The sequence below is a fragment of the Mixophyes fleayi genome, chromosome 2 (assembly GCF_038048845.1).
Source record: "Mixophyes fleayi isolate aMixFle1 chromosome 2, aMixFle1.hap1, whole genome shotgun sequence".
Classification (NCBI taxonomy): Eukaryota; Metazoa; Chordata; class Amphibia; order Anura; family Limnodynastidae; genus Mixophyes; species Mixophyes fleayi.
In genome coordinates this window covers 495,759-518,687 of record NC_134403.1, presented here as the reverse complement: position 1 = coordinate 518,687, position 22,929 = coordinate 495,759, and the positions used below count along the sequence as shown (strand labels likewise).

At 45.2% G+C, this 22,929-nt stretch overlaps 1 protein-coding gene across 7 annotated transcripts in view; it reads right to left on the bottom strand.

Moving 5' to 3' along the window:
- Positions 1-4,481: 4,481 nt before the first annotated feature.
- The window catches only part of GHITM (growth hormone inducible transmembrane protein), a 44,187-nt gene continuing 25,739 nt past the window's right edge, over positions 4,482-22,929 (bottom strand). For all 7 annotated transcript variants that reach the window (XM_075198303.1, XM_075198306.1, XM_075198307.1 and 4 more), the window contains 3 exons: positions 21,635-21,823; positions 12,794-12,965; positions 4,482-5,390 (listed from right to left, as the gene is read on the bottom strand). In XM_075198303.1, the coding sequence (XP_075054404.1) occupies positions 5,306-5,390; positions 12,794-12,965; positions 21,635-21,823 (446 nt within the window). In that variant the 3' untranslated portion in view covers positions 4,482-5,305. The remainder of the gene's footprint in view (positions 5,391-12,793; positions 12,966-21,634; positions 21,824-22,929) is intronic.

Sequence of the window (22,929 nt, the reverse complement as noted above, 5' to 3'; positions counted from 1 at the left end):
CCCTAACCCTAACCCTAACCCTAATTCGGGTCCCTAACCCTAACCCTAATTCGGGACCCTAACCCTAACCCTAAACCTAATTCGGGACACTAACCCTAACCCTAACCCTAATTCGGGACCCTAACCCTAACCCTGGATCCCCCGGCCCGGGGGCGTCCGACGCGGAAGTACAAAACGGCAGCTTGGCCGCGGGTGGAAAACGGCAGCCTGGCCTGGAGTGATATGTCCGGGACGGAGGCGCTCACCCTGACGCTAACCCTAACCCTAATATCCCTAACCCTAATATGTCCGGACCCTAACCCTAATTCGTGACCCTAACCCTAACCCTTCGGCCAGGGTCGCCTAACCCTAACCCTAACAACCCTAAACCTAACCCTAATTCAGGTCCCTAACCCTAACCCTAACCCTAATTCGGGTCCCTAACCCTAACCCTAACCCTAACCCTTCGGCCAGGGTCGCCTAACCCTAACCCTAATTCGGATCCCTAACCCTAACCCTTCGGCCAGGGTCGCCTAACCCTAACCCGGATCCCTAACCCTAATTCGTGTCCCTAACCCTAACCCTTCGGCCAGGGTCGCCTAACCCTAACCCTTCGGCCAGGGTCGCCTAACCCTAACCCTAATTCGGATCCCTAACCCTAACCCTAACCCTAACCCTTCGGCCAGGGTCGCCTAACCCTAACCCTGGATCCCCCGGCCCGGGGGCGTCCGTCGCGGAAGTAGAAACCGGCAGCTTGGCCGCGGGTGGAAAACGGCAGCCTGGCCTGGAGTGATATGTCCGGGACGGAGGCGCTCACCCTGACGCTAACCCTAACCCTAATATGTCCGGACCCAAACCCTAACCCTAACCCTAATTCGGGACCCTAACCCTAACCCGTGTCCCTAACCCTAACCCTAATTCGTGTCCCTAACCCTAACCCTTCGGCCAGGGACGCCTAACCATAACCCTAACCCTAATTCGGGTCCCTAACCCTAACCCTAACACTAACCCTAACTCGGGACCCTAACCCTAACCTTGGATCCCCCGGCCCAGGGGCGTCCGACGCGGAAGTACAAACCGGCAGCTTGGCCGCGGGTGGAAAACGGCAGCCTGGCCTGGAGTGATATGTCCGGGACAGAGGCGCTCACCCTGACGCTAACCCTAACCCTAATATCCCTAACCCTAACCCTAATATGTCCGGACCCAAACCCTAACCCTAACCCTAATTCGGGACCCTAACCCTAATTCGTGTCCCTAACCCTAACCCTAATTCGTGTCCCTAACCCTAACCCTTCGGCCAGGGTGCCTAACCCTAACCCTAATTCGGGACCCTAACCCTAATTCGTGTCCCTAACCCTAACCCTTCGGCCAGGGTCGCCTAACCCTAACCCTAATTCGGATCCCTAACCCTAACCCTAATTCGTGTCCCTAACCCTAACCCTTCGGCCAGGGTCGCCTAACCCTAACCCTAACCCTTCGGCCAGGGTCGCCTAACCCTAACCCTTCGGCCAGGGTTGCCTAACCCTAACCCTAGATCCCCCGGCCCGGGGGCTTCCGACGCGGAAGTACCCCGACCATTAAGCCCAGGGGCGGTCCATGCCGGCCCCCGAGTATTAAGCCCAGGGGTGGTCCACGCCGGCCCCCGAGTATTAAGCCCAGGGAGTATTAAGCCCACGGGGGGACAGCATCCTCCCTCCCGTGGATTGAACCGAAGGGCTTGCGCCGGGGTCCTGGGGTGCGGTGCTCACCTCCCTGCCGGCGTCCCGGCGTCCGGCCAAGCTATTTTCTGAAAGGAGGAGGAGGAGGCGCTCGACCCTTTTCCCAGCGCCGGGCGTCCGGCCAAGCTGTTTCCGCTCACTCTGCCGTTCTCGTTCCCTTCTGCCAGGGTTGCCTAATATGTCCGGGACGGAGACGCTCACCCTAACCCTAACCCTAAATCGGGACCCTAACCCTGGATCCCCCCGCCCGGGGGCTTCCGACGCGAAAGTACAAACCGGAAGCTTGGCCGCAGGTGGAAACCGACAGCCTGGCCTGGAGTGATATGTCCAGGACGGAGGCGCTCACCCTAACCCGGGACCCTAACCCTTCGGCCAGGGTCGCCTAACCCTAAACCCTAACCCTAAAACCCTAACCCCCTAATGTCCTAACCCTAAACCCCTAACCCCAACCCTAATATGTCCGAACCCTAACCCCCAAACCCTAACCCTAACCCCCAAACCCTAACCCACTAACCCTCAAACCCTAACCCACTAACCCTAATAACCCTAACCCCTAACCTTAATAACCCTAAACCCTAACCCCTAACCTCTAACCCCCCTAACCCCAATATCCCTAACCCTAATAGCCCTAATAACCCTAACCCCTAATACCCTAACCCTTAACCCTAATACCCCTAACCCCAACCCCCTAACCCACAACCCTAACCCTAATATACCTAACCCTAATATTCCTAACCCTAACCCCAATCCCTAACCCTAACCCAACCCCCTAACCCAAACCCTACTCCTAACCCTAACATTAATAACCCTAATAGCCCTAACCCCTAACATGTCCTAACCCCCAATATGTCCAGGCCCTAAGCCTACCCTAACCCTAATATATCCCTAACCCTAACCTCTACCCTAATAACCCTAACATGTCCAAACCCTAACCCTAGTGGACTAACCCTAACATCCTAACCCTAATAGCCCTAAGCCCTAACATGTCCGGGCCCTAACCCTACCCCCAACCCTAATAACCCTAATATCCCTAACCCTAACACTAACATCCCTTACCCTAACATCCCTAACCCCAACATCTAACCCTAATTTCCCTAACATCTAACCTAACCCTTAACCCTAACCCAAAAACCCTAACACCTAATATGTCCTAACCCTAACCCCTAATAACCCTAACCGAAACCCCTAACCCTAACTCCAACCCTATTATGTCCAGACTAACCCTAACCCCTACCCCAACCCTCACCCCTATATCCCTAACCCCTAACCCAACCCTACCCAATAACCCTAATAGCCCTAACCCTACCCCCTAACCCTAATAGCCCTAACCCTAACCCAACCCTAAATAACCCTAACCCACTAACCCTAACCCCTAATATGACCCTAACCCTAATAACCCTAATAGCCCTAACCCTAACCCAACCCTAAATAACCCTAACCCACTAACCCTAACCCCTAATATGACCCTAACCCTAATAACCCTAATAGCCCTAACCCTAACCCAACCCTAAATAACCCTAACCCACTAACCCTAACCCCTAATATGACCCTAACCCTAATAACCCTAATATGACACTAACACTAAACTAACCTAACCCCAACCCTAATATGTCCTGACTAACCCTAACCCCTAACAACCCTAACCCCTACCCCCAACCCCTCACCCTAATCCCAACACCCTAACCCTGTCAGCCCTAACCCTGTCAGCCCTAACCCTGTCAGCCCTAACATGTCGAGGTCACCCTAACCCTAATCACCCTAACCCTCACCCTACCCTAACCCAACCCCCTAACCCTCACCCCAACCCTAACCCACAATAAATCAGACTCACATTTATCATTACATACCCCAAGAGGTGCAGATCAATACAAGTTTTCCAGATGATGCCTGTGAATAGCGTAGTGGTGTTATATGGATTTAAGATATAGAAAAATAACCAAGCGCTGTCTGATCTATTTTGGATGCAAATTTGTTTTTTTTAGCCAACAACCAAAATCTTTCGGGACATTAGTCAATGTATGATAGGTATCTCCGCCAGACCTATAACAGGACTATTTCATTTTAACACTATTGAACATTATGTAATTATCTAAAATGATGACACTTGTATAATCTTTTACATCTACTATTTCTTTGATATCCATCAGTGTAGAAATGGTTCAAATATGGTTATAATCTGTTCCTTGTTGTGTTATTTAACTCTGAACAGAGTCATACCAGTGTTTGTATTTGTTTATTAAACTTGTATACATTTACATTTCATACTGTGGTGGAGCGCCAGGGAATTGTATTTTGCATTCATATGGATTTAAGGTTACACTAGCTAGAATATAACCAGATAAGCAAAATAAAAATAGACATCCTTAAAATAAAATACTAAACAAAAATTGATTTTAGAGATACTAAGAACTTTATCTTGGTAGGAAATTACACAAGTTAGATGTACAAAAGTCATCTCCTAAACAAACCCACCAATGAAGTGCTGTGCATAACAAATACATACTAAAGTACATTTCTTTGTTGCTCATCTTTGCTGCTCTTAAAACAAAGATGAAATCTGTGGGCCTGATTCATTAAGGATCTTAACTTGAGAAACTTCTTATTTCAGTCTCCTGGACAAAACCATGTTACAATGCAAGGGGTGCAAATTAGTATTCTGTTTTGCACATAAGTTAAATACGGACTGTTTTTTTCATGTAGCACACAAATACTTGATAGCTTATTTGTACACTGAAAATTAAAGTTGATATTTGTGTGCTACATGAAAAAAACAGGCAGTATTTAACTTATGTGCAAAACAGAATACTAATTTGCACCCCTTGCATTGTAACATGGTTTTGTCCAGGAGACTGAAATAAGAAGTTTCTCAAGTTAAGATCCTTAATGAATCAGGCCCTATGTCATTATTTATTTCACTTATAGTTTCAAATTACCTCTAAAAAGAGGACTTACATTTGGAGATAAAATAAAGTACCTGCAGCTTTCTGAAAAGTTTTCTTTCATAACTTAAATACATAACTTCCCAAAGAGAACAGAAAACACACATTTGGGAAAAATTGCAAATAGAATATATGAAATCACTATGAAGCAAACACCCTGAATCACATATGCTAGATATGTCACCTATTTAGAAATTCTATATGGTCAACCAGATTGAGCAACGGTGGGACAAGTAGTGCTAGGTATATTTCACACATAACATCTGCATGAAAGCCGATCGTACCTGTGCAATATAATTTAGATCTTCGCTCTTCAAATCCACTCCACAAAATTTAAAGGGATAAAATAAAATGTAGTCTCAGAGATTGGTATTAATGATGTGCTTTTGCAACAGCAAAAAAAGCTTTAAAACTATTACATGGTTCAAAAATATGTGTTGCACATCGGTAATTACAAACAAATCAGTGCTGAAGATTAATGGTTATGTACCATTCTTTACTCCTGTGCTAAAATTACTACACATGGGTTGTGGGTTTATTCAGAGAAAAGCTTTTAGAATAGATTCTATTAACTTAATTATGGTTCTAATACACAATATAAACAAGATTCAGCATATATTGATGGTCCATGAGGAGATTACTAATAAGAGAATGTGAGAGCTCACAGGTTCATTTCCGCTTACTCCCACCTCCCGCCAGCATCATGGCTACACGGATAAAAATGTTCAGGGTGTCGGTGTAAATTTGCAAGCACCTGTAAAACAATGGAGAAGTTGTGTTTATTAGGTTTTAAACTGCATAAGCATTTTTTATATATACATTAGGAGACACAATTTAAAAAGTATCAAAGTTAATATGCACAAAAGAAAAAAAACAAAAAAAAACAAAAACAAAAACGTGCACCCACAGGTGCAGTACAAAATTCATATTACGAAAATGCAGAAACCAATAAGAGTGACAGTAAAATGCCGACACGTAAATGAGACGAGAAGGAAGAGCCGAACGTTATAAACAGTGACACGTAATTAATTCAGACACCCGAAATACCTGTATGTAAAAAATGCCTACACAATAAGATTACGACAGTGTGATTGCTGACACTGAAAATTGTAACAGTCACACTGCCAGCATCAATGGGAGTGGGTCAGGCAGCTGTATAGTCGCCGACTGTATAATGCAAAAAAAGAAAAAAAAAAAAAAAGTGTGGGTCCCCTCTATAAACAATATTAGGTTTTTCAAACTTCTCCCTCTACTTAAACCCTGCTCTGGCACTTGTCCTGTGTCAGAAGCTCAGCAACTAAGGTGCTCCGACTCCTTACAGTTACCTGTGCTTCAACCTTGCTCCCTGTGAGTGTATTCCTGCTTGATCTCCTGTGTGCCAGATCCCAGCCTGTCTGACTATTTTCTGCCTGAGCAACCGTATTCCTAATTCCAGCCTGATCAGCTGTCTGCTATTTTTCCTGTATACTCCTCATCGTGCCATAGTGTTGCATTCTGAGGCAGTCCAGGGGACGCAACCCGTGAGTTCTCAGCAGCAAAGTCCATCCTGTCTTGTGGCAGTTCTTGGTGAATACCGGGGAACTCGTTAGACTCCACACCCCTGGTCTGCGTCAATCAGAATTAGCACAGGCATTCTTCTACCTGCTAAGGTTCTAACATGCTGTTCCCAACAGTGTGAAACTCTGGGATTCTGGTGTTGGAGTTTAAGGCCTCTATCAGATCGGAGTGTGCGGCTGTTTTACTGTACTGCTGATCTGCACTATTATTCTGTGTTGCTGCCTCCATTGGGAGAACCCGTGAATCTGATAACCCGGTGAGCCTGCAAGAGTAGGGACACTGGGTATCAGGCTCCTATGACTGGTAGAGGGTAACATGACCAAGCATCTTGGATCTCAAGACTGAAATATTACCTGTGAAGCTGGAAATAACTTCACTCGAGAAGCTGCATCGTTCAGAGACTGTGTGGGTGAGGGTCAGAACTAGGGGGTGTTCACCTGGCTATTGTTAATGTGTTATTGTACATCATTTATTACTGTTTTGCACTGTATATTGATATTGTGTAACAAAAATATTATTGAAACATTCCTATTGTCCTTGCCTGTGTGATCTGGACGGACCTGGATATCTGGCCTTTTGAAGCATAGAGTGGGAGAAAGGAACTTGTCCTCGCATGAAAAGGACAGTGTCACGAGTCGCGGCGGTACTCACAGCCACCGCGGCTCGCTTCTGGTGCCCTCTGGCGTCCCGGCTGTCATCTTGACGACCGGGACGTCATTTCCGGGTCCTGCCCGGCCGTTGCCTTGACGCTTCTCGTGTGGCGCTGCGTCCTGGCGGTGCTGGTAACCAGGCGCATGCGTGCAAATAAGTACAGCCTGTGGGCTGATTAATGTAATCATTACAGGAGGCTGTGTATGATTCAGAGCTAGGCTCTGATTGGTGGCCTTCTGTATTTAAGGCAAGGCAGTGAGGTCTGCAGCCTCACTGCCGGTTATAGCTTACTGTTACCAGTTCTGCTGACCTGCTCTGCTCCTTGTTCCTGTCCTGTGGATACTCTGTTGGATTGCCTGTGTATGACCCCTTGCCTGGATTTGGACCCTGCCTGTTGTTTCTTGTGACCCGGACCCTTTCGGCTTGTACTTTGGACCCTGCTACCTAGCCCGCGACCCCGACCCCCGGCGTGTTTACCAACTATCCGGTTTGCTCGTGACCCTTGACCTTGGCTATCGTTTTGACTACCCGCTGCTTTCTACCAGTCTCCTGGCCTGCCGCTGTGGTCCTGCATTACCAACCCACACTACACGTGGAGCCAAGTCCTGGGGGCATCCGAGTACCGGTGAGCGCGTCAAGCTCTAAGGGAAAGCCGGCTGCTATAGGCGAAGATCTCCGTCATCTAGTTCTGTGGGTTGGTGATCAGGGCCAGCAGCCTAACAGACAGTCCCATCAATTAAAAGTCTTCCAGTGTTCTTTTGTATCTGCCTCAAAGTCTAAACCAGAGTGAGGGAATGGCTGCTACTGCAAAGAAACAAAGATAGATTGCAAAATCCTTCCACATTTTCTATCCATGCTGCCCTATAAGGAAGCAGTGTTTAGATAATGAATAATGGTGGATTTTGTAAGAGGGCAATAGAAGCATCCGCTCAGGTAGATTCTTCCATTTTCCCAAAACGGTGACGTGAGCCAGAATCTCTGTGGCATTTGAAAACTTCCTATCTATGTTTTTGCCGGGCCTCACCCAAAGGATAGAAAATAATGGCCTGCTTCCTGATCCTTTTGAATAATAAACATTCCAAGCCACAGGCTACTCTGAATCCTGGATATTGAGAATTTGTTGAAATGCTACCACCAGTTCCTTAACAGTCTGAGGAGTACTAAAGGAGTCATCCTCCCAAACGGTCAGGTCCTCATTATTACAAGTGCCAAAGATAGGTGGGTGCCCGTACTAATCCTGATTAGTGCTGGCAGGCCAGATGTGCAGAATCCAACAAGTTTCCCAGTATTAACCAAGAACAGCCGTGGGGTAGAATGGACTTTGCTGCAGGTCTTGGGCATCTGGGCTGCCTCAGCATGCAGTACTATGGAAAAGAGAGGTTCAGGTGAGCGTACACAGGCAATCAGGCAGAGAATAGTCAGACAGGCAAGGTTTGCTACATAGGAGATCCAGCAGAGAATCTCTCAATGTGAGTAAAGCTGAAGCACAGACACAGGGAGCAGCAAAAGGAGTGAGATGCACTGCAACCAAGTTGCTCTGACACAGGACAAGTGTCAGAGCAGAGTTTATGTAGAGGAAGGGATATGAAAAACCTGTCCTGACAGGCGAGTCATGTGACCCGACAAGCTCCAAACAGCAGCACATGCAGGGACGATGCTAGAGCAAGGACAGGTAAGTTTCTGACACTCAGTTAGTCCTCCCAGAATCTCCCCTTCATCCTAAGAGGATGGTTCAAATTCAGAATTTCCAAGAAAGTGGACCTGGGCGGATCTTTGACACTTGAAAGATTTGTTTGGTGACAAGTCTCTAACAACCTTACAATTAAGTCAGATACTCAAAAGTTTTGGACCCAAGGAGGCTTCTGAACTACTGGTATAGGATCTGGTACACATTGAGGAGGATCCACTGCTGTAGTCTCTAGGGAGGAGCGCGTTTACTTACCTCCATGGGACGCGCTGCACGCCTTGTTAGTTCCATTATGGACTGTGCTAGCAATCCTTGCCCAGGCAGCCTCTGCCATCTCTAGTGCATCCTCCCCAGTCATGCATGAGCATCAGTCCTTAGATACACAAACTACACAGAGGAAACCTTGTTTCGAACACCCATATGGTAACTTTGCCTGGTATTTGGAACATGTGAAACGCACAGTAGCCTTTCCTCCAGCAGTCCTGGATCTGGAAACAGTAGCTTGTTCTGGCATGAGCAAGAGAGAATTATACTCTAAAACACAATTGTGGCTGGATCACATAGTAATAATTTATTGTAGAAATTGATTTGAATAATAAGCGTAGTGCGCTAGTTTATATAATTGCAAATGTACAGATTTTTATTATATTGTGTGCACTTTTGTATATGAAATGTATTTATTGCTGAAACAGTGCCAGGAGAGAATTTTATTTTCTGTGACTCCCTTAAAGCAGCTAATCTCATGTTAATTAGACCTTTTCAACTCTCTGGCCAACACGTCTGTTTAGCCTGAAAGACAGGAGGGGGTAATTAGACTTTCTATCTCTCTAAGGCTAGGTGCACACTAGCCCCATGATTGCATGAAAAACCTCCAATCAACCGGCATCCGACTGTTTGGGACGACTTTAGATCATCGTGTAAGTATACACACTTACACGATATCATCCAGCCATTGTCTAATTTGGTTGGTCATACTGTTTAATATTTTCCTCCCAATCACCCTCCGAGCTTGCAGTATGTATGCACATACACGACTGTCAGCCAATAGTGGATCTCAGTGTGACAGGTCTCAATACATGTTCGTTGTCCTCTCCCTGTCTGCACTGTTCCTACCCAAGAGACTCAAACTCATTTCCTGAATGCTGGTATTAAATCACCCCAGGAGGGACTGGAGTTAAGACTTAACCGCTTCCATAGTCCCTACTTTACAGAAATACTGATGCCAGCACATGAATCCTCATGGATCTTCCCGTCAGTCACTGTCCCTGTGCTCTGTCACTATCAGACATGCCCGTTTGCTGCAGATGTGTGACAAGTGGCTCCAGTGAAATCAAGCTTAGGGTCATCCAGCCTCTGAACTCACATGCAACTGGTGCTCCATGCAGCCTGCATCTCTCCACGGTCCCCCTGCAGCATCGTCGCAGCTCCTTCAAGCTCTACTCACAGCTTTGACAGTAACCGCATGTACAAGAAAGCCAGCATAGAGAATGCCTGCTTTCCATCCATCCCCACCCCACCCTACTGTTCACTCGAATTTAACCCTAAAAAAGCACAGAGAAAAGACTGATTAAAACTGATGGTATATTGTCCATTGCTGCATTTGTGAGTGACTATGCGTAGATCATGGATATAACATTGGGCTGTCGTTTGTTTCATGGATGCCTGAAGATAGAAATGATTCACTTGAATGTAGCATGGAAAATTAATGAAATTCATTCAAACGACTAATCTTCAGCGCCGCTCAGAGCGACGTGTGCATCCTCTTCCACACACCTGCTAACATTTCTCAGACGTACAATATTGTGTGTAAGCATTTAACCCTTGTTACCTGCCATACTGAGGACTCCTTAAATATCTCTCATTTCTCGATCTACCCTCATATCTTCTGAGTGCACCCACTGTACCAGACTGTAAGAGGGACCTACAGCACGCCTTGCTAGCAGTCCAGGGGTTAATACAATGAACTGAACGATAATGTGGCTATGTAACAACCGGACCCCGCAGGAGAGCGGGGGCATGCTGTAACGTCACACAACAGCCTGACACATGATGGCCTGGAAGGGACCTGCTGGGCAGCATGCTAACTCATGACACTTACAGAGCACAGATCAATGGTAAATCTTCTGTAGTGTGTACACCGGAATCAGCAGACTGATCCAGACTTCAGTCGTCCATAAAATAGTTCCTGAGAACAGATTGTTCTAAAGTTTTTTAGTGTGTACCTAGTCTAAGGCAGGAGTCAGGTAATATAGGAAACTTAACACCAAGTTTCAGGAAATCAGGAGATTTATGTAAATTTTGATAAAACTTAAATTGCATTAGCGCCACAGTTAAAGGATATATTACATCCTAAAGTTAACTATTGATTCTGATCAACACCTCCTACTGCGACAAGAGGGGTACAATTGGGATAAAGAAAGGGGACAGTGGCAAGGCAAGCCCATCCGGTCCCAGTAATACAACAGACAGGGTGGCATAGGAGGTCCATCCTGTTGCAACAATCTAGGAAAAGGAGTGAATAAGCATACAAGGAATATACATATATCCATTCTATGAACATCTACATCTACAGCATAATGGCCCAATACAATGTTAAGGTGATAATGCAGTCTGACACCATAGTGTATTCAGTACCCAATGTAGAATTAGTAATAAGAGTACAGTGACTGAACACAATGGCTAAATAAGGAGTACAGTGACAATAGTAGCAGTACTCAACCACTCTTCTATATATCAAATACTAAAACAATTCCCAAAGTGAGATATAAAATAAGTAACATACAGGAACTGAACCTTGGTCATCCATACCTTAGACAGGTCACTACTATTGAGCGATTTAAAATCAATAGACCGCACAGGATAGAGAGGCTACAGGTATTGCAGAGGCGATCAGCAGACTGATTTCTGGCAGGATTTGTTCTGCAAAAGCCTGATAAGGGAAAGTTGCTATACTGATGGGAAAGAAAATCACTTCCCCTGATGGGCCAATCCAGACATGTCCATAGCACAAGTCCCCTAGCTATGTTGATTCCTAGTGTAGGGCTCATCTTTACATGGCCCCCATCTGCCTGTTATTCCCGGACACTGGAGGTCCTAGATTCAGGATCTGGCAGCCCGGGTGGACCAGACAAGCCCCGTCCCAGTCTTATCAGAAGGGATTGGGGCTGTGAAGACAGGTACCACCAATCCAGAAATGCAGTCTGGTGAGCAGGCAGCTGAGTGCTCGTGCCATGAGATCCCCGTGACCGATCTGCCCGCTGACCATTTAAATGAGAGGCGGGAGTTGCAGGGAAGAGATGTTTATGCCCACACTCTTTAGTCACCATTATAGCTCTGCCTAAGCTTCAGATATTAAAGAAGGCACCAATTAAAACAACTTAGGACTCACAGTGGAGAGGCGTAAAGGGTAGAGTCCAAACAAACTTTAGAGGAAGTTGTAGTTACACTCACCACAGCAACCCCTATACTCCAAGGTAGAGCAGTGTCCCCCAAATAAGATGAGTGAAGTAAAATAAACAAACACTACTTAAAAATAGAGTAGAGCAAGAACTCCAAATAGTGTAATACTGAATAAGAAAGTATTATTTAATCAAAGAAATTGAACTGTCCATTAGCAGAAGCTGCTGATCCATGCTAGATGCTTCTGCAACAGTCTCTCAGGAAAGAAACACTTCGCTTCTTAGACCTTACACGAACTGTCAACTGATTTGCAATTAAAGACACAAGTTCAAGCACCAGTGACATCACATGACAAATATGAATTAGAATCACTGCTGCAACACATGAATTTCCTGCTGCAGGGATGTGGCCCAAGATATAACATTAATTTGATCCACTTGCAAGAGGGGGTATGTAAAATCCTATTTTGTTTGTGAGACTCTGATCAGTGAAATGCCTCATAGTTTTAGGGATTTGTTTTTGTTTGCTTTTTTGACTCCACAAGCTCTCTCAAGATTTAAGGTTTTCTTAACTAGAAAAAATAAAAATAAAAAGTAGTTTGTTTTTTAAGTCAGCATGTATGTGACTCATTACAAAATGAGAGTTACAGGCTTTTATAGCTTGACACTTACGTTCACAACCCTATGTGAACAGCTGTTTATATATATATATATATATATAATGCAATATGAAATCAAAACGCCTCCTTATGTTGAACTCAGAAAAGTTGGACAGCAATACAGCCAAGGAGGAATGAGTTGGAAGGACTTGAGCAGGAGTTGAGATACAATAAAGGTGATCACACGGTGTATTAAAATACTTACGAATTGATAGGGTCAAATTTTACCATTCCATACATGGGAGTGGTCTCAGCTTGTTTGATGACTCTCTGCGTGTCAGCCAAAAGGAGAAATCCGAAAAGTACTAGGCCACCGTAAACCGCAATAGAATAAAGTCCAGCACCAAATGCAGATGTTGCAGGAAGGAACGAGCTCCCTGGAAATAAAACGAGGGGGAGAATAGAACTAGTTCATTGTTATTGGAATCAAACAATTAAAATTGTTTACGTTTTAAGACACAGCTGTGTGCAGGTTAACATTTTTTTTTTTTTTTTAACAGAAATGAAAAATTAAGCATAATAAAACATTATTTAGCCCAATTGCATTTAAGACCTCAAAATGTTTTAATTTCTTTATCATAAATAAACTACTTCATGCATTATTAGGAATATTGTACCCCTACTATAAAAGAGGCGAAAACTCCATGGCAGCCATTACAATGGGGTGCAATCAACAAATAGGAGAAGGGAGGGTAACAAACACCAGATCAGCCATTTATGCTGCATAATCAAAGGCAATTTTATGAAGTAACCATGTGGAGAATAGGTCTCCCAAACTGTAATTCAGCTTACATTACATCCAGTAGATAATGTAGGGTGAAGGTATGAACAGATGTCAATCCTGCTGCACTGCAAAGATCCACTGTTGAAGCCTGAGCCCTGCATGACCAAAAATGACGTCATTATTCTAGTTGAGTGAGCTTTCAGGAATTCCGGCACCTTACGTCACTGTGACAGTATGGACCGCCTATGCCACCCCGTCTGTTCTTGCTGTAAACGGGCTGGGCTTACTTTGCCACCGTTCCCTGTCTTCATCCCAAATGTGCTCTCTAACCACAGTGGGAGGGGCTCAAACTGCTGCCATCACTGGACTCCTTCAGTGCATCCAGAATCGCGTTCCTTCTGGGTAACTGTTGCTGCTAGTGTACCCCCTTGCTGGTGCACCTGGGCTGGTACCCCTGAACTCTTCCACTCTTCCCTATATCAGGGTTGCTGTGAATTGGATTCAACCTTGCCTATCACACTGAGCAGTAGTACTGGAAAGTTGGGTCCAAACCTCAGAACAGCTGGAAATGGATTAGATTTGGGTCTAAACTGTAGGTCACAGGAAATACGGCAGGGAAGAAGTTGTCAAAGCAGGTCTTGAAGCCAGGTTTGTTCATTTAACTCAAGTGTCCTGTGAAGGACAGTTCACACTGGTTGAAGGTACAAGTGATCAGAAAGTCAGATGGAACAATAATAATGATACATTTCAGTACAAACCAGTGCTGTTTTATAGTTTTGGACACAGCCTAGCATGGGGTAAGCCAGCCCCCTGATCTCTTTGCTGGCCCCAAGAAGTTTAAGTTATTTTTATTATCAAGATGCAATATGTTTCCCCAAACATGGATTTAAATGCAATTTATACTTAACAAAACTTACACTTATCTGTGATATCCTACATCACTTGCTATTTACAATGTTCAGACAGGTTCTAACATTATGCACAAAAGGCCACTCAGGAACAACAGTAACGACCTCCTGTGGCGCATTTAGACTAAACAAAAAAAAAAAAAAAAAAAAAAGACATGTTCCTTACTCACATGAATAGACTTAATAACCTTAATGAGGACTTCCTGTCAAAGCTACACAATTTCTTATTGCATTAGACATATACCTCAGAAATGAATGTTTCTGTACAAAGTGCCACACAATACAACAAAACCAGTACATCTGCAATTATATAAATAAGCGCCCTGCGCTATTTCCTTTAAATAAATTCATACAATAAGTTATTTAACCCTAAGTGATCCTGCCACAGTCACTTTATCTTTTAGACATATATAAGGACTTCTTGGATCCATCTCGAGGGAGTCTGTTTGGATAGGGCACATTCTTTCCTTTGTTCTAGATAAATGCACAATGATTGCTCTAACTATATCCAATGTGTTAGAGGAAAAACCTTAAAAATATTGGTCACCCCTTAAATTTACAGTAAATCCAGTGGTTGTATCTTGAGTAATATGAGAAGTAGACACCACTTTAGATAAGTAAGCTCGATTAGTCCTTACTACTACGTTATCTGTGTAGATAATCAGAAAGGGTTCTTTGCCCCACAAAGCTTTTAGCTCTCGAATTCTAATGGTCGAAGTAATTGCCACTAGATATATCTCCTTCAATGTAAGCCATCTTAGGAAAACCTATTGTAAAGGTTCAAAAGGATCAGACATCAGAGTCTTGAGAACTAATTTGAGATCCCCATGGTGCCACAAAAGACTTCGTACAAAATACAATTATGTTTACGGTTTAAAATAAAGCTAGCTTTTGAAGCTAACTTGGTCTCCAGTAAGACACCTGTATCTTTACAGTTAAGAAGGCGAGAGCTTTGCCAAGGCCACCCTGAAGGAAATAGATTATCCGAAGCTGAATCCACTTTAGGCTCACACCACATGATGAATATCTTACAAATGTTATAATAGACCACATAATAAATATTTTCCTTTGCCTATAGGAGTGTGCCAATCACATTGTCTGATATTCCTTTCTGAGAAGTGACCATTCAATCTCTATGCCATCGAAGATAGCGCTTTTGGATTTAAATGAAGAGTTGGGCTTTAGTGTAGGAGGTCTGATGGAAGAGGTAGAGGCCACGGTTGCTCCTGACACGTTTCTCAAGCTACCGCAAACCATGGGTGTGGTGGCCAGACTGGAAATATTGCTATGATGACTACAGATTTTTCTTTTTTTAAATCTTTTTCAGGGTGCAAGGTGAGAAGAAATGGAGGGAAGACATATCTTAGATGCTCTTGCAATCCCCAACTATCCCTTCTGTTCCTGGAATCTTGCGGAAAGAGAACAACCTGGGTACTTTGGTGTTGACTTGTCTCCATTAGATCTACTTGAGTGTGGCTGAACTTTTTGCTAGCAACTGTAATATGGAGAGTCCATTCTCCAGGCTGTGATAATCAGGTATGGCATTCTGTCAGACCGCCACATGAAATGCTACACTATATGGGCTAAAGTATTTGGCCACACCTGTTAAATATTGAATTGAGCTGTTTCAATTAGACCCGTTGCCAGAGGTGTTAGAATCAAGCACCAGCTATGCAGTCTCCATTTGCAAACATTTGTGATACAAAATGGGTCGTTCTGAAGAGCTCAGTGACTTCCAGCGTGGTACTGTGATAGATGCCACCTTTGCAATAAGACCGTTTGTGAAATGTCATCCCCGCTGGATATTCCACAGTCAACTGTAAGTGATGTTATTAGAAAATGGAAGCAATTAGGAACAACAACAACTCAGCTATGAAGTGGAAGACCACATAAAATCACAGAGCGGGGCTAATTACTGCTAAGGCGCATGCTGCGTAAAAGTCACCAACGCTCTACTGAATCCATAGCTGAAGAGTTGTGAACTTCCACTGGCATTAATATAAGCACAAAAACTGTGCGGCGGGAGCTTAATGGAATGGGTTTCCATGGCCGAGCAGCTACATGCAAGCCTCAAATCACCAAGACCAATGCCAAGCGTCGGATGGAGTGGTGTAAAGCACACCGATCCTGGACTGTGGAGCAGTGGAAATGTGTTCTGTGGAGTGATGAATCACGCTTCTCTGTTGGTCAGTCAGATGGGCGAGTCTGGGTTTGGCGGATGCCGGGAAAACATTACCTGCCTGACTGCATTATGCCAACTGTGAAGTTTGGTGGAGGAGGTATAATGGTATGGGTATGTTTTTCAGGGTTTGGGCTAGGCCCCTTATCTCCCATGAAGGTCAATCTTAATGCCTCAGCATACCAAGTCATTTTGGACAATGCTATTCTTCCACCTTTGTGGCAAGAGTTTGGGGAAGACCCTTTTCTATTCCAACAAGACTGTGCTCCAGTGCACAAAGCAAGGACTACCAAGACATGGTTTGATGAGTTCAATGTGGAAGAACTTGACTGGCCGCACAGAGCCCGGACCTCAACCCCATTGAACACCTTTGGGATGAACTGGAAAGGAGATTGCGAGCTAGGTCTTCTCGTCCAACATCAGTGCCTGATGTCATACACGCTCTACAGAATGAATGGGCACAAATTCCTACAGAAACACTCCAACATCTTGTGGAGCCTTCCAAGAAGAGTGGAAGCTGTTATCACTGCGAAAAGGGGGACCAACTCCATATTAAAGTACATGTATTTGAATACAAAGTCATTACGGTCCCTGTTAGTGTAATGGTCAAGCGTCTGAATACTTTTATCCATATAGTGTACATTCCTGTCATCTGAGAATACCATGACACTTTCCCTGTAAGAGAAGATGAAAGGACTGAACTGCATTCCAGACTGCCCGTGTTTCCAGAATATTTGTGTGTAATTACTTTTTGTAAAGTCACCATTCACCCTGTACTACTTTTGACAAGAAATCAGCCTGACCAGCCTCTGGTACTGGTTCCTGTCATATTATCTAGCTGCTGTTCTCTTAGTTTTTGATTCTGTAATCAGCTGAGAGATTCCCTGGTGGTCCTTATTAACCAAAAGGTAGGATCCAGATATATTTGTCTGCAATCCCACTGAAGGAGTAAACCTAACCAGAGATTTTTGCCACCTTACCCAAGGAATAATCCCTATGGTGAAGGAAAGCATTCAAAGAAGATGAAGTCCCTTCATATTGTAATCCGATGATTTTGAATGGTATCGACTATAATGGCACAAGATGACCATTCGCCTTGTTTATAATCCAGCCGTGTCCCTGCAGAAAGGCCCTTACTTGAGGGGTCCTGGATCCAACAATGTGCTCCAGATCACTAGGATGTAATTCAGACAGGGCCAGAGAGTGATCACTGTTTCAGTAATTCTGCCACCAGTGTAGTTACGTGCCTTGGTGAAAGTGCTAAGAGATGTTGTCTAGACCAAAGGGAAAGCAAGCAAATTGAAAATGCTGTCCTAGGATACAGAACATAAGGAATTTCAGATGATGAACTACAACAGGGATTTAGGCATCCTGAAGATCTAAATGCAAATTGAATTTGCAGACTCCATACACAAATGTATTGCATGAACAAAGTTATTGAATCTCCTTAACACAAGAACAGTACAGAAAACCCTAACCCTAACTCTGACTAGGAAGAGTCTGGAATAAAAGCTGTGCCATCTGGGCTGGAGGAACAAGAGATCACTTGAGCTTCCTACAATGTTTGAAGACTGATATGTCAAGCTTCCAATTCTGCAGGAGCTGAAGTAGTTCTGGAAGTTCTGGATGTGACAAAGTAGTTTTCCCCTGGGAACATGATGAAACTATCTTGCACTCCTTCTGACAATGTCCAGAACCCACTAATCCTGAATAGAGTGAGTCCAATTATCTGCATACTCTGAGCCTGCTGCCCCCACAGATTCAAGCCGGACAATAGTCATTGCAAGATTTTTTGTTTTTTTATCTGATCTTCACTCTTTGAGCCTGAATGTCAAAATGTTTTGTTCAAATGCAGTGGTACCTCCTTGTCTGGTAAACTGTCTCCCAGGCTTATAACCTTACATCTTTGCATTGTTGGCAAGAGGAAGAAGGAAAATACTTCAACTTTTAATCCTGCAGTTAGATTTAACGCAGAAGTCTCGAAATCTTGTGAATCAAGGTGTTTAGTTTATCACAAAACAGTCTTCACATGACAGTAAATAAAGCAGAGTCATGTTACAGTGTGTTGGTCGGCGGTTCCCAAAGTGTGCGCCACGGCTCCCAGGGGTGCCGCGGGCCAGCCATAGAAAAAACAAAAGAACACAAAAACTTACCAATCCGCGCGGCGCCGGGACCCAGCATCCTCCTCTCTCACGCAGCCTTCACTGAATATCGACATTCAGTGACAAGCTGCGCGAGAGAGGAGGATGCTGGGTCCCGGCGCCGCGCGGATTGGTAAGTTTTTGTGTTCTTTTGTTTTTTCTATGGCTGGCGCACAGCAGAGGGGGAGAGCGTGAGAGAGGGCAGAGGAGGGGGACAGCGTGGCAAAGGAGGGGGACAGCGTGAGAGAGGGCAGAGGAGGGGGGCAGCCTGAGAGAGGGCAGAGGAGGGGGGCAGCCTGAGAGAGGGTAGAGGAGGGGGGCAGCCTGAGAGAGAGAGAGGAGGGGGGCAGCCTGAGAGAGGGCAGAGGAGGGGGACAGCGTGAGAGAGGGCAGAGGAGGGGGACAGCGTGAGAGAGGGCAGAGGAGGGGGGCAGCCTGAGAGAGGGCAGAGGAGGGGGGCAGCCTGAGAGAGGGTAGAGGAGGGGGGCAGCCTGAGAGAGAGAGAGGAGGGGGGCAGCCTGAGAGAGGGCAGAGGAGGGGGGCAGCCTGAGAGAGGGTAGAGGAGGGGGGCAGCCTGAGAGGGGGCAGAGGAGGGGGGCAGCCTGAGAGGGGGCAGAGGAGGGGGGCAGCCTGAGAGGGGGCAGAGGAGGGGGGCAGCCTGAGAGGGGGCAGAGGAGGGGGGCAGCCTGAGAGGGGGCAGCCTGAGAGAGGGCAGAGGAGGGGGGGCAGCCTGAGAGAGGGCAGAGGAGGGGGGGCAGCCTGAGAGAAGGCAGAGGAGGGGGGGCAGCCTGAGAGAAGGCAGAGGAGGGGGGGCAGCCTGAGAGAGGGCAGAGGAGGGGGGGCAGCCTGAGAGAGGGCAGAGGAGGGGGGGACAGCGTGAGAGGGGGCAGAGGAGGGGGGGACAGCGTGAGAGGGGGCAGAGGAGGGGGGACAGCGTGAGAGTGGGCAGCGTGAGAGAGGGCAGAGTGGGCAGCGTGAGAGAGGGCAGAGTGGGCAGCGTGAGAGAGGGCAGAGTGGGCAGCGTGAGAGAGGGCAGAGTGACTGGATGCAGAGGGGGCAGAGGGACTGGATGCAGAGGGGGCAGAGGGACTGGATGCAGAGGGGGCAGAGGGACTGGATGCAGAGGGGCATTTTTGCATACAACTAAATAAGTATTTCTGTCCTGACCTAAATACTTATTACAATTTTTTGACCCAACTACTTCTAAAACAGGACTGCTCAGTAATTATTTTGGAGGGGTGCCTTGAAAAAATTATGGAGACTCTAAGGGTGCCGCGAACTGCAAAAGTTTGGGAACCACTGGTGTAGGTTATTAACTCAAAGATGTTTATGCAAACTAGATTTGCCACATTGAAACAGCAAACACACTATGGGGCGTATTCAATTGTTAGCGGTAACGCTGATAAACGAGCGCTCAAAAAATATTACCGTTTATACGGTAATATTGCGCGCGAAAAGCGTTAATACGGTAGTTTACTCGCGAAATTTCAGCTCGCCGCTCAGGGGGCTGCGAGCTGAAATTCCGCGAGTGGTAAGATTTTTTGAGCGCTCGTTTATCAGCGTTACCGCTAACAATTGAATACGCCCCTAACAGCCTAAATAAGTGGGAGAAAAACCTTGGGACTTAAAACACATGCCATTAAAGCCAGCAACTTAAAGTTCTGGGGCAGTAGAGACCCTGGGAGAGAAAGTCTGGAAGAAGTGACGTATCATCCACATGCATGTCCCAAAAATTCATTGGCCAGTTTGGAATGTTGTCTTTTTGGTGTACCTAGACAGCAATGCCACGAGTGAAAATGTACAAAAGTGCACGACGAGACAGGACAGACGCACAAAAGACCAATTCTTGAGCCACATAATCTGTGAGGATACCAGACTTAGAGATAGCCAAATGCAGCACAGCTGAGTGATAGGCAACCCTATTGTGTCCAACTTGTATACAAAGTACCCCATCCAAGGTTCAGAAAAGGCAAATAGCAGATTAAATCTAACAAGTAGGTTTATTTAACAAAAGGGTTTCACCAAACAGCATTAAGAACTTTTAAGAATAAACCACAACCATAAACAGTACAGTCTGGCACAGACATCATGAAATTTGCTCACCAGTCTCTTTCAAGCAGAATCTGCACAGACAGCTCTTCGTGGGACAGACTGTCAATTCCTGACAGTCAGCAGAGATCGTAATGTCTACGTCAGTCTTACTCAGCCATCACTAGGTAGGGAATGCCACACTGCTGTTCTGGAAAAGGTCCTTTAAAGGCAGAGATGCCCCTGTAGAGTTCCAGGACCGGCCTTTCCTCTTCTCAGTTTACCTTTTCGGACAGGGAGTGACTGATATTTCCCTCCCCGATTGTGGCTTTTCAAAATTGGCAATTTACTCAAATCTAGCTAGACAGACCCCTGTTGTGATGGTTCCATGTTGTCTGCTTGGTACAGGAATGAGTCAATTCTGGTTAATTAGGGACAGGCATTGTCCTAGGGATTCGCTTTTGGTGTGGTTGTACAACAGAGTATGGCTCTCTGGAGCAGGAAAATATTTATGATGGATAACAGTGGTGCAGTAGTTGTACAGCAGCTCTTTATGGAAAGTAAAAGCACCTTGCTCCAGCACGCAGTACACTCAAATAAAACATTTGGTTACAATAATAGTTAGCATATCTGGTACATACTTTAAGGACTAAGCATAAATGTCAAAGGTACAACACCGCTGCCAGAGAGGGACTAAGACCATGTCATTTTTAGCCCTATGGTTACCTATTTATGCAAGACACAAGGTGCAGGCTAGTTGGCGCTAAATTAACCCCTTGTTTCACAACATAATGCAATTGCAGTTATTGTATAAGCCCTAGTTATTCATTTTCTAATATTTAGTCAAATATTGCCATGCACAATCCAAATGAGCTCTCTCTAGAAGTAACATCTAAGCTTTGACCAAACTCTCCAGGAGCCTCAGTCAGTGCTACTCAAACTCTTATACGCATGGTGAATATGTGACAAGTAACTACAGGCCATATCCGACCATGGAAACGGGACCAGGGCACGTGTGCTGTGAAAACACTAGGACAAATAAACCACAAATGAAAATGATACTCACCGATAGAAGAGGCTAAAACAAGGCCTAGACCAACGCCTAGAGGTGCTCCCATATTTAGAAACTTCTCACTTGGTGCGCACATGGCTACAGTTGACAGACCACCTACAATACCAGCTGTGTACCAGGCAGCTTTAACAAGCAGAGGACCCCCAAGAAAAGTTAATGGGGCAATTACAGCTCCCATCACACCTGAAGATAGATATATACAATAAGCAAACTGCAAAATAAAGAGGCATAATGAAAAAAAGAACAAATAAAATGATGCTTTGAAGCTACCAATTCTTCATGAATGTATGTTTATTATAGAGTCACTAACCTACAAGCATTTCAGTGTTTAATTGCACCTATCACAAGGTTTCTATACTAGACATAGTTTCATGTTTTTCCTATGTTCAAGCATTGTGCAAGTTATAAGCAAGCTGAGGGAAAGGGGTTTACGTCACACATTTTACCTGTAAATATTAACCCCTGCCCCCCCCCCTCCAAAAAAAACAATACGTATAGCTTAGAGCAGAAGGGGGACCTGATAGAAGCTTTCAAATAGATCAAGGGTTCAAGCACGGTACAAGTAGAAAGTATCCTACAGAGGAGCAGTGCTATAAAAGGAATATTGGAAGAGGGGACATTCTCTAAAACTGGAGGATAGCAGGTAGGGGAAATTTGAGTGAGAAATGCTTCATCAAAACGATAGGATATAGGTGGGATAGACTTCCAATAGAAAAGGATAAAGCCATGACAGTAGTGGAATAGAAAAAAGCTATACTAAAGCCAAGAATCAAATAACGTCTGATGTTCTCAAGAATAAAAATGTGCAGCCTAGATGGGCCGTGTGATTCTTAGCTGCTGTCCTGTTTCTAGGTGTCCTGCTACTGTCTCCAATGATGTCATATATGTTATCATAGCACACCCCCAAGTTATTGTAAGAGGATTATGACTTCCCCAGTTACATTGACTGGATAGGTCTGGAGGAGCAAAAATGCGAAAAGGTAAAAGGCAAAAAGTGTTAACCACCACTAGCCCTATATATACACACTAGCCCTATACATACACCCCAGCCCTATACATACACACACCAGCCCTATACATACACACACCAGCCCTATACATACACACACCAGCCCTATATATACACACACCAGCCCTATATATACACACTAGCCCTATACATACACACACCAGCCCTATATATACACCCCAGCCCTATATATACACACTAGCCCTATACATACACCCCAGCCCTATACATACACACTAGCCCTATACATACACACACCAGCCCTATACATACACACACC